At 46.9% G+C, this 15,926-nt stretch overlaps 1 protein-coding gene across 39 annotated transcripts in view; it reads right to left on the bottom strand.

The window, feature by feature from the left end:
• The window catches only part of LOC126203575 (mucin-2-like), a 366,840-nt gene that overhangs the window by 88,599 nt on the left and 262,315 nt on the right, over window positions 1-15,926 (bottom strand). For all 39 annotated transcript variants that reach the window (XM_049937906.1, XM_049937910.1, XM_049937908.1 and 36 more), the window contains one exon: window positions 5,862-6,048. In XM_049937906.1, coding sequence (XP_049793863.1) covers window positions 5,862-6,048 — 187 coding nt within the window. The remainder of the gene's footprint in view (window positions 1-5,861; window positions 6,049-15,926) is intronic.

Consider the following 15,926-nt stretch of genomic DNA (forward strand, 5'->3'; position numbering starts at 1 on the left):
TACCACAACGTGGGAACGAATAGCCCACATCGTCCGTAGAAAACCCCAGAACTTGGATTTCTTTTATTTCATTGCACTCCCGTTTATATGTCATGCTCGTAATACTGGTTTTGTTCATAATATTTTCCTGTTTAATATATGGCTGGGAAAGGTGTGATACCGCTACCATTTTGGTCCCTGCCGCACTATTTTATTTTTATTCACGATCGTAGTTTCCATAGTTGTAGAAACTCACCATACAGTGCGATAAATTTTAATAAAACAGTTTTTCCCTGTACATATGCGGCGAAATATCAACACAAACAACGTCCGCCGTCAACTTTCTGTCAATCAAAATTTATCGGAAGCACATCAAACACGATCTCTGCTTGATAATCACGTCAAACAGCAACGTAGACGGCAAATATTTGGCAAGCACAGGTAAGTATGAAAAATGTTTGATCGTTTACGGGGGCCTTTAGACTGTGTTGTTGCTTTCCGTCCCGCTGTGACATTCTTTGCAAAGTGTCAGGAGCGGAGCGCCGAAGACTTAAGAAGGAAAAGGTGGCCAAGGGAGCCATTTGTGGTACGGGCAGATGAATGTGGCAGCTTAGGCCCCGAGCGGCTTTCGGCGCTTCGCTCGAATTTGAGTGTACGGCAGGCGCTAGGTGGTGCGGTGCCGAAGTGTACTTTAATAGTTGTGGTAGACAGCAGTGCAGCTGGAGCAAGGTCGTTAAGTATTTATTATTAACCCGTCGTGCGCGGGCTTGCGTGGAGATATGGCCCTGGCCACGAAGAAAGCCCCACTTTTGCAGCAGCTTGAGTCGACCGTTGTAACCGCACTGGGCGGCGGCGTTGTGTCGCCCGCAAAAAGTGGAATACGGCGTCACACTGGAAAGGCATTATGGCTGATGGAAAGTTATTCTTTGTGTTTGAGCAAAGATGAACTTCGCTTGGAAATCACATGTGTGAGCATTTGTAAGTCTGCAAAACTTCGTCCGGTGTCACTTTAATTGTTTTAGTGGGTTTCGCCCAGATCCTAACAGCACTGACTATTGTTTTTATACGAATTTTGTATGTTACCATTATCAGTCAATATGCTGGCTGCACTTGAAAGACAGGGGTTTCATTAGTATATGTCTGTTGAAATTTATTTAAAGCAGTGGTGTAGTTTAAATTTTATTGAGCATCTTAAGCAGTGCTGAGCTTACTAAAATGGACCCTTAGGTAATTACTCTAATTTTCAATCTTTGGTCCATTAGCGTACCACAGTAGCTGTCCGCAAATTGTTTTGCAATTGAATGGCTGCTACTAGGGTTTTATATCTTAAAAGTAAATTAACTACTGAGTAATTTTAGGAACCCCACTAGTTCACTGCATGCATTTTCTATTGAAAGTTGGAGCTTTAAAAAGCTTTCCTTGTCAACTAAAACATTCTTCGATAATAATTACTGTAATTGTGTATTACAATTGCAAGCTCGGGGCAGGTTGTGGTCTTTAAAATATTTATATTTGTTGTTGTATGTATTTGTGTGATGTCCTTAGGTTAGTTAGGTTTAAGTAGTTCTAAGTTCTAGGGGACTGATGAGCATAGATGTTAAGTCCCATAGTGCTCAGAGCCATTTGAACCATTTTTTTGGTTGTATGTATGCTTGTTTCTTGTTTTAGAAATTAGCTACAGCAAACTGTAAGCAAACTGTTCATGATACTGCAGGCATCCGCTGTCCGCGTACTATCGGGCGTGGGGGCGCGTTGCGTTCTTTTTGTAACAACTTTATTATTAAATTTTTTGGTTGCAGATATTTAATAAATGTAAAGTATAGTAATAAAGAGTTATGAATTTAAAATTTGAGCCTCTGGGTCATGTTCCCACCACTCCCTAGTTTGAACGTAGTTTTGTCCTTTCTCTCGTGTTAAAGATTTTTCTTGCGCTGTATTTCACTTGTTTGATGTTCACTGCTAAATTAACATACACACAGTGTGTCCCAGTTCCGTTAGAGCTGTGGCTACGAAAAATATGTCATGGATTACGTTCACAAAATCGCTGTACTTGTTCAAAATAGTCTGAATCAAAACACACCTGAAATCGTTTCAAAAGTCTTTTGAAACAGCCACTGTAGTCCTTTTTTGGAGTTGCATTTAATACTGCAGTACAATTTTCTTGGATGTCTTTAACTGCGTCATGACGGTGTCTTTCCACTGCCAACATCAATTTAGGGAACAACCAGAAGTCGGCTGGGACCAAATCCGGCGAATACTGTGGGTGATCGAGGACTGTGATCCATTTGTTGGCCAAATCCTCGTGCACAATCTTCGCTATGTGGGCTACGGTGTCGTCATGGAAGTGCAACCAGAAATCTTCCTCTCGGTATTCGGGTCTAATTCGACGAATTCTCGACTACAAACGCTGGAAGACTCAAAAAACTTGATGTCGCGTCACTGCTCCGCTGCCATTTTCCGACGAGTGTCACACACTAACCTACTGTAACATTCAGGGCCACGATGTCTGCTGTGTGGCAATGCCAGTGGTTTGACTTCCCACACAGGTGTTGCTGAAATTTCAAGGATAGTACGCCGCACCTCGCCATAAGACGGCACTGCAGGTTGGAATTTGACATAAGCAGTCCTAACGGAACTGGGACACAATGTAGCTCAGTCTCAAGGAATCCTTACGTATTCGTGTTATGCTTTGTTGATGAAAATGGACGAGGGACCGTTCAAGACCATTTCAGCAATGTTATTGTCCACAAAACATTGCCTCACGCAGTCGTGATGGGGAGCAGCGTCATGCTGATCCAAACTACCGTCATCTCCCAACTGTTGCCCTACTGTACACCTAACGCAATGCTGTAAAATGTGTTCGTATCCTTCCTAATTTAGTTTTTGCTTAAGGGGCTCACAGCCTAACTAATCACGAAAAACACCCACATACCGTAAGACCGGCTCCTCCACACTTCACTGTTGGCGCTCCACATGACGGCAAGTATCGTTTTCCAGGAATTCACCAAATCCGAACCGTACAGCCGCTTTGACAGGTTGCAGCGTGACTCACCAGTCCGAATCACTCGTTTGCAGCCACTCACTCTTTACACCGCCACAAGCGTCGCTTAGCGTTGACCACAGCACTGCTCGACCACTGCACCCCGTTCTTTTCAACTCCCTAGCTACACTAGCTGTTGTAGGTGCATTGCTGATAGCACTCTGGAAGTCAGGAGTGACTCCTTCCGTCGAGTTGGTGCGATCTTCTACAAACACCCTCTGCAATACTCGGCGATCCTCGTCGGTCAGTACACGAAGTCTGCCTGGTCTGTGGTTTTTTCTTCGCGTTTCAACTTCACAGTCACATCACCGACAGTCGACTTGGGGAGCTTTAGAAGGGCTGAAATATTCCTGATGAGTGTGTGGCGCTGGGAAGCCATTTCTGCCAGTACTGAACGGAGGCAAATGCGCAGCACGGGCTCCATCAGCCGGCGATCCGTGTCGTAGTTCTTTGTCGACACCTCTATGCAGCGCTGAGCCGGAGGTACCCACTGGACCGTGCAGCAATGGCCACCGCACTTAGCGCCGTTTCAAGACTCTCCGTTTCAGTTGCATCGATCTGATGGACACGCGTGAGTGTGACACACGTTTCATGAGATAGTGGAGCCTGCAAGTCATAATGTTTATTCACTTGGTAGCTGTCAGGTCGCAGGGACCAATGATAGTTGCACGCTAAGTAGATGTTCTCTCAGACCATCCTCACCACTTTCCGTCATTACAGCAGCTTGATGGAAACGCTGTCTTTGTTCTTTGATTGCACGCAGGTGCCTTAATGAACAGTCCAGTGAATTCACGACCACGGTTGACTTCGGCCCTACTCCCCCACCCAGATGACACGTTCTTAACCTGATCGAACAGTCCACCGGTGTACTGCCGGTTCACAGTGTCCAATGGGCACGACATTTCGGCATCAGAGATGGCGCCATCGTCAGGTGCGCTGACTAATATCCGCAGTCCCCGTGGACGGAGCGGCTCGCGTTAGTCGGCCACGCGCCCTCAGCAGCTCAGTTCGTCAGCGCACCTGACGACGGCGAAATCTCTGACGCCGAAATGTTGTGGCCACTGGACACTACGAACCCGCAGTGCACCCGTGGACTGTTCGATCAACAAATACGCCGGGAGAAACTGAGAAATGGTTCAAATGGCTCTGAGCACTATGGGACTTAACATCTGCGGTCATCAGTCCCTTAGAACATAGAACTACTTAAACCTAACTTACCTAAGGACATCACACACATACATGCCCGAGGCAGGACTCGAACCTGCCACCGTTGCAGTCGCGCGGTTCCGGACTGAAGCGCCTAGAACCGCTCGGTCACAACGGCCGGCTAGAGAAACTGAAGACTCACGTTCTTACGTAATAGAACATTTATGGTTTGATGTCGGTACCCGAGTAAGTCTAATGAACCAACTGTAGTCAGTGGCGCAAGGTGCGAGGATTGGTATTTCTTCAGAACGATTTCAACACGTAGAGGGCATGCCTCAACTCGATGCTGCAATTTTTAGCGACCATGGAGGGCCAACCAGCTACTAACATCACATCCAATGCCTTTCCGACTTTCGGCCATGTGTGTATTGTTCTCGATCTTGCCTCCTCGGAACTTTCAAAAAAAATGGTTCAAATGGTTCTGAGCACTATGGGACTTAACATCTTAGGTCATCAGTCCCCTAGAACTTAGAACTAATTAAACCTAACTAACCTAAGGACATCACACACATCCATGCCCGAGGCAGGATTCGAACCTGCGACCGTAGCAGTCGCGCAGTTCCGGACTGAGCGCCTAGAACCGCGAGACCATCGGAACTTTCACACGTTAACCAAAATGTTCGATTCTGCGTAATCTGTGGCGAGGTTTAGGTAAATTTTTTAAATTTTCTTACTCAAATTACGTAGTTTTCATCTGAAGATATCTCTAAACATACATTATTCATATGAATCTACTTCGTAATATCGATTTTTTACTATGAAAATTACTAATCACAATTATCAACTTAAATGATCTAAAAGAAATTTACAGTAAACGTAATATTCTTCTGCTTCAGTTTACATACAAACAAAATTTCTGTTTTTCATTGTATAGTCAAAATTTGTAATCTTTGTTATTAACCGTTGCCCTACAAATCTTCACGTAAGTAACTATTTTCAGAAAACAATATATAATTAAATATGGAAAACAACTTCGAGTAAGACAGTCACGTTAATGCTAATTTGGATTGTATCCTGTTCTAGAAGGTACTGGAAGCTGGAATCTCGATACGTAGCATAAATTTGGCACAAAGTGCGCCAGAGTAGCGTGAGAGAGGGCCAGAATCGGACCGGGTAGCGACAGAGTGCGTCTGGCATCTATTGAGTTTTGCACATGTTATTTTCTGATCGATTATGTTCGTTGTATGGCTCAAGCAAGCAGCACACTGTATATCTGAAAAAGTGTCAAATATGAGGTGGCAAATTGTGTTTGAAGAACATGCAAATAAAAGAAGAAAATGGTTAAAAGCAAGGTCCAGCTACTTGTCATTTAAACGACCCGAGACAAAATCTTTTCAGTAGGTTATACCAGCCCTGACGTTGAGGCCAACTTTGCAGGATAAATACTTTATACCTGCAAATATAACGCATTTGCTCTTACTATACATTTTAACGTTGTTTAAACTGTGAGATATTTACTACAACGTAATAACTGTGCTGCGTAATACAGGAACTGTAAGTTAGGGAGTGCATTGAAGAACACAGAAGAGTTATGACTACGTTACACGTGGTACTGCCTACGGATTGATCTGATCCCACACAAAATTTATCTGGTTACAATCGACAGACGCCCGTAAATGTCTCAGCGAGAACTTACCGCTGTACTCCTCAGGGTCGACGCTGAGATTGAAGCTGCATTGCGCGCCGTCACTCAGCTCCGTGGGGGGCAGGATGTTCGTCGGTTCTGTCTGATTCTCGGGCTGAGAAGTCACCAACAGCGCGATCGGGAAGATGGGAGACGTCGAGTTATCGCACGTGATGGTCGTCGACACCGCCAGCGCCATCTGTCACAACAGGGCACATTTTCACACCTCATGTCGTTTGTGTTCGACACGCTTGTGCACTTCCTGCATCTGCATTTAGATCTATACTCCACTGTGCAACACACCGTCGATTATCACGATCTGCTTCCAAGTCTTGGATCTGAACAGTGGTGGGCACAGTATGGCGAAACTGTGTAGGTAGGCGACTGAGGACACGAGTGGAGTCCTAGTGTGAGCCTCCAAATGGGAAGGCTCCCTGGGATGGTAGTAAACTGAATGCTGCAAGTGGCTAGTGAGTGGTAGTTTTACTGTATGCAAAGGCACTGTAATGGTGAGACTGTCCATGACGGTACCTGGTGATCACCGTTTACCTACTTCTGCCCTGGAGTTCACTGTAGTGCGCTGTGCTGTTGACGTCTGAAACCAAGCATCTCATTGTTACCCTTCTTACAATCTTAGACATAAAACCTGACCGCCAACCACCTCCACAGAGACTAATCCCAAGTCATCCACTTAGGGCGGGCAATGAAACCGGCCGCCCCCAGAATTCTACAGCTGGCTATATGCACGATCTGGCATCACTCTAGAATGCGGAGGTATCTTCTAGAGCTGTTACATTGCTCTATCAGCTCATGGAATAACAGTAAACGTCGTACAATGTACACGAAGTCGCGAGTTCAAGTTCTCTGATGCTTTTACACTTTAAACCACGTTTCAGGTCCAGGATCAAATTTTCACCCTGCAGCCGAGTGTGCACTAACATGAAAGTTCCTGGCAGATTATGTTCCGGACCGAGTCTCGAACTCGGGAGCTTTGCATTTCGTGGGAAAGCGCTCTACCAGCTGAGATCCCAAGCAAGACACACGACCCGTCCTCACAGCTTTACTTCCGCCGTACCTCATCTCCCACCTTCCGGGACAGCTCCTGTGAAGTTCGTATGGTAGGTGATGAGGTACTGGCAGAAGTAAAACTGTGAGGACGGGTCGTGGGTCGTGCTTGGGTACCTCAGTTGGTAGAGCACTTGCCTGCGAAAGGCAAAGATCTCGAGTGCGAGTCTCGAATCTGCCAGGAAGTTTCGCATTGCAGCTGTCTGCTAATGGTATCGGTCTAATGGAATCTCAAAAAGAATTCGCTTCACTGTCTAACCCACCAGGAATAGCAAAACAATTCTGCACAACAGCTGATGGTTGCGTCAACAGCAGCAAAATTTATGCTCGAGACTTTCCTCGCCCGACAGTGCGTACTAGCTACCAGCAGGCAGCCATACACCAGCGGCTGTCTGACGTCAGAAGCCGTCCAGCGTGGTCCAGGAGGCGTAGCATTATAAGTGTGTTTATCAATTACCATTTCATTACTTGGTGCTAGTATTTCCGTTGGCGTTACATATTGGATTTTGCATACTTGAAACTTATAAACATTGTTTAAGCACTATAAGAGAATCGAAGCATTTGAGATGTGGTGCTATAGACGAATGTTGAAAATTAGGTGGACTGATAAGGCAAGGAATTGAGGAGGTTCTACGCAGAATCGGAGAGGAAAGGAATATGTGGAAAACACTGATAAGGAGAAGGGACAGGATGATAGGACATCTGCTAAGACATGAGGGAGTGACTTCCATGGTACTAGAGGGAGCTGTAGAGGGCAAAAACTGTAGAGGAAGACAGAGATTGGAATACGTCAAGCAAATAATTGAGGACGTAGGTTGCAAGTGCTACTCTGAGATGAAGAGGTTAGCACAGGAAAGGAAATCGTGGCGGGCCGCATCAAACCAGTCAGTAGACTGATTTTTTTTAAAAAAAGCACTGTAAAATAGAGTCGCATAAGGGGAAAAAGTCCAACATCTGTGATTTATTGTTCGCTTTGGGTCTAAAAGAGCTGTGAAGGCGGCGGAGGAAACAAGAAACCTATGTATTGTGTATGGGGCGAGTATTTTTTTTTGGGAAAAACACGTCAGAGAAGGATTTTATTATTTCAAGAAAGATCGTTCTGGCGTGAATGACTTTTCACAGTCGGGAAGTCTCAATAACTGACACATGTGACGAACTGTAACCACTTAATTGTCCTGGGACATTTGCATTCAATAGGTAAGATTCAGAGGTCGGGTGTAGGAGTACTGAAGCTCTAATTCAGAGCAACAAAAATCAAAGGGGTGACTACTTCTGCATTTCTGCTTGGACGTCGTCAACTGACTCGTTGAACATTCCTAGGCAATACTGTTACTTATGATAATTTATAATACCTTATCTTAACTTCTTAAGAAGAAATTAGTGGACGAGCCCTAACAAAAGACATGTACTCGAGACGAGAGCAGTGTGAAGACAGTATTTTGTATCTGGTGGCTCAGAAAGGGTGTCGTGCACTGTGAACAACTGCTCAGGCAGCTAGTATTTGTTGACAACAGCTGAGACACCCTTCGGTCGAAGTGTAGGAAAAATGACCAACAGAACTCCACAACGTGCTGTTGCTACACGATAATGCGCTCTGTTGCTTTCACAAGCAAAAGTAGCCGAGCCTTGCCAGACTGGCCATCGGTACCTGGAATCTCACTGAATGGAGCAGAGTTGTGTTCAGTGACGAGGCCCGCTTCGAACTGAGCGCCGATGACCAAGGAGGACGTGTCTGGAGGTGCCAGGGCAGCGGCGGTCTGCCGACGGTCAGGGCTGATGGTCCGGGGGCGCCACAGCAGGACCCCACTCAGCAAATGCTTGTCGGGCCTTCAGCCGGAGCAAACTGTCGTCTGCGCACAGTTTTTCCGCGGGCCACTGGCCGCCATCATCAGGTGAGAGAAGTTAAACCGCTTTCGTTGAGCCGCGCGGGATTAGCCGCGCGGTCTAAGGCGCTGCTGTCTTGGACTGTGCGGCTGGTCCCGGCGGAGGTTCGAGTCCTCCCTCGGGCATGGGAGTGTGTGTTGGTCGTTAGGATAATTTAGGTTAAGTAGTGTGTAAGCTTAGGGACTGATGACCTTAGCAGTTAAGTCCCGTAAGATTTCACACACATTTGAACGTTTTTTTGCTTTCGTTGACAACGGTTGTCGGCGAGCGCGGTTTAGCTTTTCTCACCTGATGACGGCTGCCAGTGGCCCGCGGAAATACTGTGCGCAGACGACAGTTTGATCCGGCTGAAGGCCCGACAAGCATTTGATCTGTTATTAAGCCGGGAGAGTCTACATAGGACCCCTTTGGCTGACATCAGCGGCACCATTACAGCACAGTGCTACGCCGATGGTAGTCTACGCCCCATTCTGTTGCCCTTCCTGGCAAGCCATCCTGGACTTACATTTCAGCTATATAATGCCCGTCCGCACACGGCGAGAGTTTTTACTGCTTGTCTTTGATGTTGTCACACAGTACCTTGGCCAAAAAGGTTGCCGGACCCCCTCTCCCCCCCCCCCTCCCGCCCCCACCCCCATGCCCCCGGTCGGTTGAGAACCTTTGGAGCGCTGTGGGCAGGGTCTGCAACTAGCTCCGGATTTTGGCGACATATCGCGCTAGTTGGACAGAATTTGGCACGATATCCCTGAGGAGGAGATACGATAACTCTGTCAGTCAATGTCAAGCCGAATAACTTCTCGCATAAGGGCCACAGGTGGGCCAACGCGTCGCTGACTTGCTCTATTTGTGAAGACTCTTAAGCTTCTCTTCTTGAATCAAAGTTTTCTGAAAATGCAGTCATTTGTATGTCTGTACATGGACGTTACAACTAGCGATTTCTGTACACTTCGGATAATTCCTTCATACACCCAACCCCATTTCCTGTTGCGAACGGTCCATGGGAAGAACGACTGCCGGCGCAAATCCCTCTAATTTTTCCCTCAAAGTCTTTTCGTGAGTTATAGTAGGACGCAAGACATACAGAATCTGCCAGAAAAAATGTATACACTCTTTATCAGGCTCTATCGAGATATCGATATTATCGTTCGATTTGAGTTACGAGTGTGTTGTAGTATGGTCTTGGGGTCAACAGATGTTCGTAGTTTCATCTCGGTATTGAGAAAACAAGATGACTGGAGCATGCTTGACATTCGAGCAACGAAAATGTATTATGAAGTGTTTTTTCAAGTTTGACAATGCCGTTGAAGTGCAACGTCAGTGGAGACGGAAGTTTGAAACAGAACCGCCAACCCGTCTAACAATTAAACGCACCATTGACAAGTTTGAATTGCATGGAACGGTTTGTGATATTCACAAAGGAAGATCAGGAAGACAGCGTACAGCTACAAGTCCTGCTTCATCGGCTCTCGTGTTGGATCAGATGTTCAAATGTGTGTGCATTCCTAAGGGACCAAACTTCTGATGTCATCGGTCCCTAGACTTGCACACTGCTTTAACTAACTTAACGCTAAGGACAACACTCACACCCGTGCCCGAGGGAGGACTCGAACCTCCGACCGGAGGGGCCGCACGATCCGTGACATGACGCCTCTAACCTCGCGGCCACTCCGCGTGGCTCTCGTGTTGGAATCGTTTGTTAGTTCTCCACAGAAGTCTGCTACGCAATGTGCACGTGAAATGGGAGTTAGCAGTACAAGAATACGAAGAATTCTGAAAGATGGAAAGCGTAAAATTTGCATTCTACGATTACTGCACGCGATTAATGATGACGATCCTGATCGCCGAATGCAATTTTCAGAATGGTATCAGCAAATGGTAACCGATGACGAACAATTTCTGACGAAGGTAGTGTGGAGTGACGAGGTACCGGAAAGTCCCGCACGTTTATGTGGATAAAGCGGTCAATCTACCAGGGGTTCATGTGTGGTGTCGGCTATCGTCTAGGGGCTTAGTAGGACCCTTTTTCTTCGATGCTACTATCACTGGCGAAGTGTGGTTCAAATGGCTCTGAGCACTATGGGACTCAACAGCTGTGGTCATAAGTCCCCTAGAACTTAGAACTACTTAAACCTAACTAACCTAAGGACAGCACACACATCCATACCCGAGGCAGGATTCGAACCTGCGACCGTAGCAGTCGCGCGGTTCCTGACTGAGCGCCTAGAACCGCTAGACCACCGCGGCGAAGTGTGCCTCGAAATGTTATGCACATCAGTTTTGCCAGATATACGTGCGCTGTATGGAACTGATGAAGAGGTCTTCTACCAACAGGACGGGGCGCTACCACATTAGTACCTAGCTGTACGAGCTTTCCTGGATGACAATTTTCCGGGACATCGGATTGGACGAAGGGGGCCCACTGATTACCCTCCACCGATCCCAAATCTAAAACTTATGGAGTTTTACTCGTGGGGAACTGTGAAAGATAACGTCTATCGAGTAAGCCACGCACGCTGGCGGAACTTCGCCAGGAGATTATAGCGACATGTGCAGCGGTCTCCACTGTAACATTGACTGACGTAGTTGCGCCGACCGCTCGTCGTTCTGTTATGTGTATAGCCGCCAACGCTCAACGTTTTGAACATTTAGAGTAACCTTGTGGTAAACTGAAGGCTGTACAACATGTGTGATCAATTATTAAATGTAAACTAAACACATAAGTAATTCTTTTCGTTCCTTAAAGTGTGTATACATTTTTCTGGAGGACTCTGTAGGTTGATACTTAGTGACATAAAGCCACGGAAGTTTAATAGTAATCCACATCCCGATGGCTATCTTGTGGTGCTGCCGCGAGAGGTGGCAGAGCATATCCACGATAGTTTTGTGCTTAAAATATGAATCTGCAAGGAAATGCGCTGGTCTTCTTCGGAATTTCTCCATTTCACCTTTCAGTCCTATCTGGTAGGGACCCAAAACTGATGAGGAAGGCCTTGTAAGCAGCGTCCTTAGTGGGTGGACTAGACTTTCTGAGGATTTTTTCCACTGAATCTCAGTCTGGTATCTGCTTCACCTACGGTCAGTTTTATTTCCCCGTTCGACTTTAAATCGCTTCATACGCAGACTGCTAGATATTTGGTAGATGCGACTGCTTCCAGTGACAGTTTTGCACTCGTGTAACCATACGTAATGGGTTTTTCCACCTAATTACGCACAGTACGTTATATTTGTTTATGGTGAGGACCAACTATCAATCCCTGCACCAAACGTCGATCCCCTGCGGGCCTTCCTGCACTTCGATGCGATATTCTAGCATCGTGACTTCTCGATCTATAACACTATCATCTGCGAAAAGCCTTCCAATGTTATGCATTCTATTCATATACACTGTGAAAAGTAACGATCCTATAACACTGCTGTAGGGGCTATTAAGTCTGAAGATTTCTTTCCTTTGAGAATCTACATCTACATCTACGCGATGTGATCAAATGTATCCGGACACCTGGCTGAAAATGACATACAAGTTCGTGGAGGACTTCATGGGTAATGCTGGAATTCAAAAAGGTGTTCGACCACCCTTAGCCTTGATGACAGCTTCCACTCTTGCAGGAATGGCAGCCCATTCTTCACGGAGTGCTGCACTGAGGAGAGGTATCGATGACGGTCGGTGAGGCCTGGCACGAAGTCGGGGTTCCAAAACATCCCAAAGGTGTTCTATAAGATTAGGTCAGGACACTGTGGAGGTCAGTACATTACATGGATGTTATTGTCGTGTAACCATTCCGCCACAGGCCGCGCATTATGAACAGATGTCGATCGTGTTGTAAGATGAAATCGCCAACCCCGAATTGCTCTTCAACAGTGGGAAGGAAGAAGGTTCTTCAAATATCAATGTAGGCCTGTGCTGTGGTAGTGCCACGCGAAACAACAAGGGGTGCAAGCCCTTCGATGAAATACACGACCACATCATAACACCACAGCCTCCGAATTTTACTGTTCGCACTACACATGCTGGCAGATGACGTTCACTGGGCATTCGCCATACCCACACCCTGCCATCGGATCGCCACATTGTATACCGTTATTAGTCACTCCACACAACTTTTCTCCATTGGTGAATCGTCTAATGTTTACGCTCCTTAGCCGGACGCGGTGGCCGAGCGGTTCTAGGCGCTACACTCTGGAACCGTGCGACCACTGCGGTCGCAGGTTCGAATCCTGCCTCGGGCATGGGTGTGTGTCATGTCCTTAGGTTAGTTAGGTTTAAGTAGTTCTAAGTTCTAAGGGTTCAAATGGCTATGCGACTTAACTTCTGAGGTCATCAGCCGCCTAGAACTTAGAACTAATTAAACCTAACTAACCTAAGGACATCACACACATCCATGCCCGAGGCAGGATTCGAACCTGCGACCGCAGCGACCGCTCGGCTCCAGACTGTAGCGCCTAGAACCGCACGGCCACTCCGGCCGGCTACGTTCTAAGGGACTGATGACCTCAGAAGTTAAGTCCCATAGTGCTCAGAGCCATTTGAACCATTTTACGCTCATTACACCAAGCGAGGTGTCGTTTGGCACTCACCGGCGTGATGGTAAACTTATGAAGAGCCGCTTGTCCATAAATCCAAGTTTTCTCACCTCCTGCCTAACTGTCATAGTACTTGCAATCGACCCGGATGCAGTTTGGAATTCCTGTGTGATGTTCTGAACAGATGTCTGCCTATTACACATTACAACCCTCTTCAACTGTCGGCGGTCTCTGTCAGTTTTGTTTGACTGCCGGAAGAGCGTAACGGGGTGCGGGCGTTGGGTTGTTTGAGGGAGAAGACCACACAGCAAGGTCATCGGTCTCATCGGATTAGGGAAGGACAGGGAAGGAAGTCGGCCGTGCCCTTTCAAAGGAACCATCCCGGCATTTGCCTGGAGCGATTTAGGGAAATCATGGAAAACCTAAATCAGGATGGCCGGACGCGGGATTGAGCCGTCATCCTCTCTGTCAGTCAACAGACGAGGTCGGCCTGTACGCTTTTGTCCTGTACGTGTCCCTTCACGTTTCCACTTCTATCACATCGGAAACAGTGGACGTAGGGATGTTTAGGAGTGTGGAAATCTCGCGTACAGACTTATGACACAAGTGACACCCAATCACCTGACGACGTACGAATGAGTTCCGCGGAGCGCCCCATCCTGCTCTCTCACGATGTCTAATGACTACTGAGGTCGCTGATATGGAGTACCTGGCAGTAGGTGGGAGCACAATGCATCTAATATGAAAAATTTATGTTTTTGGGTGTGTCCGGATACCTTTGATCACATAGTGTACAGCTACATGGATACTCTGCAAATCACATTTACCTGCCTGGCAGAGGATTCATCGAACCATCTTCACAATGCTCCATTAATTCAATCTCATATAGCACGCGGAAAGGACGAACACCTATATCTTTCCGTACGAGTTCTTATTTCCCTATTTTGTCATGGTGATCGGTTCTCCCTATGTAGGTCGGGGTCAACAAAACATTTGCGCATTCGGAGGAGCAAGTTAATGACTGGAATTTCGTGAGAAGATTCCTGCGCAACGAAAAACGCCTTTGTTTTAATGATGTCCACTCCAAATCCTATGTCATTTCGGTGGCACTCTCTCCTCTGTTTCGCGATAACACAAATCGTGCTACCCTTCTTTGAACTTTTTCGATGTACTCCGTCGATAAACGACAGCGTCATTTGCAAACAACCTAAGAAGGCTGCTCAGATTGTCTCCTAAATCGTTTATATAGATAAGGAACAGCAAAGGGCCTATAACACTACCTTGAGGAACGCCAGAAATCACTCATGTTTTACTCGATGGCTTTCTGTCAGTTACTACGAATTGTGACCTCTCTGACAGAGAATCACGAATCCAGTGACAAAACTGAGATGAATTTCCATGGAAATGGAAACGAGCGTTTGGCGTCATTGGCCGGGAGGCCCCTTGCGGGGCTGGTCCGCCCACCCTGTTGCAGGTCTCATTACATTGGACGCCACCATGGGCGACCTGCGTGCCGGATAGGGATGAAATGATGATGAAGACAACACAACACCCAGTCCCTGAGCGGAGAAAATCCCCGACCGAGCCGGGAATCGAACTCGCGCCCGTAGGACGGCACTCCGTCAAGCTGACCACTCACCTATCGGGGCGGACATTATATTCCATAGGCACGCAATTTTGCTACAAGCTGTTTGTGTGGTACAGTGTGAAAAGCCTTCTGGAAATCCAGAACTACGGGCTCAATTTGAAATATCTCGTCAATAGCACTCAACACTTCGTGCGAGTGAAGAGCTAGTTATGTTTACAAGAACGACGTTTTCTAAATCCATGATGACTATGTGTCAATAGTCCGTTTTCTTCGAGGTAATTCATAATGTTCGGATACAATATATGTTCCAAAATCTTGCTGCATATGGACGTTAATGATATGGGCCTATAATTCAGTGGATTACTCCTACTACCTTTCTTGAATGTTGGTGTGACGAGCTTTGTTTCATTTACTAGGAACTCTTCAAAGCAGTCACACAGCTCGTGTTTCGTTCATTAGGCGGCAGTTCGGAGTTGTATGGAACGCCTTTCGGAAGTCAAGGAACATTCAGTTGACCGGTGTACCGCTATCCATCGGTTTTGCATCTCGTGGATGAACAGAACGAACTGGAATTCACATGACTGTTGAAACTTCCTGGCAGATTAAAATTGTGTGCCAGACCGAGACTCGAACTCGGGATCTTTGCCTCTCGCGGGCAAGTGCTCTACCAACTGAGCTACCCAAGCACGACTCACGCCCGGTCCTCACAGCTTTACTTCTGCCAGTACCCCGTCTCCTACCTTCCAGACTTCACAGAAGCTCTCCTGCGAACCTCGCAGAACTAGCTACTCCTGAAAGAAAGGATACTGCGGAGACGTGGCTTAGCCGCAGCCTGGGGGATGTTTCCAGAATGAGATTTTCAGTCTGCAGCGGAGTGTGCGCTGATATGAAACTTCCTGGCAGATTAAAACTGTGTGCCCGACCGAGACTCGAACTCGCGATCTTTGCGTTTCGCAGAAGTAAAGCTGTGAGGACGGGGCGTGAGTCGTGCTTGGGTAGCTCAGATGGTGGAGCACTTG

The sequence above is a fragment of the Schistocerca nitens genome, chromosome 9 (assembly GCF_023898315.1).
Source record: "Schistocerca nitens isolate TAMUIC-IGC-003100 chromosome 9, iqSchNite1.1, whole genome shotgun sequence".
Taxonomy (NCBI): Eukaryota; Metazoa; Arthropoda; class Insecta; order Orthoptera; family Acrididae; genus Schistocerca; species Schistocerca nitens.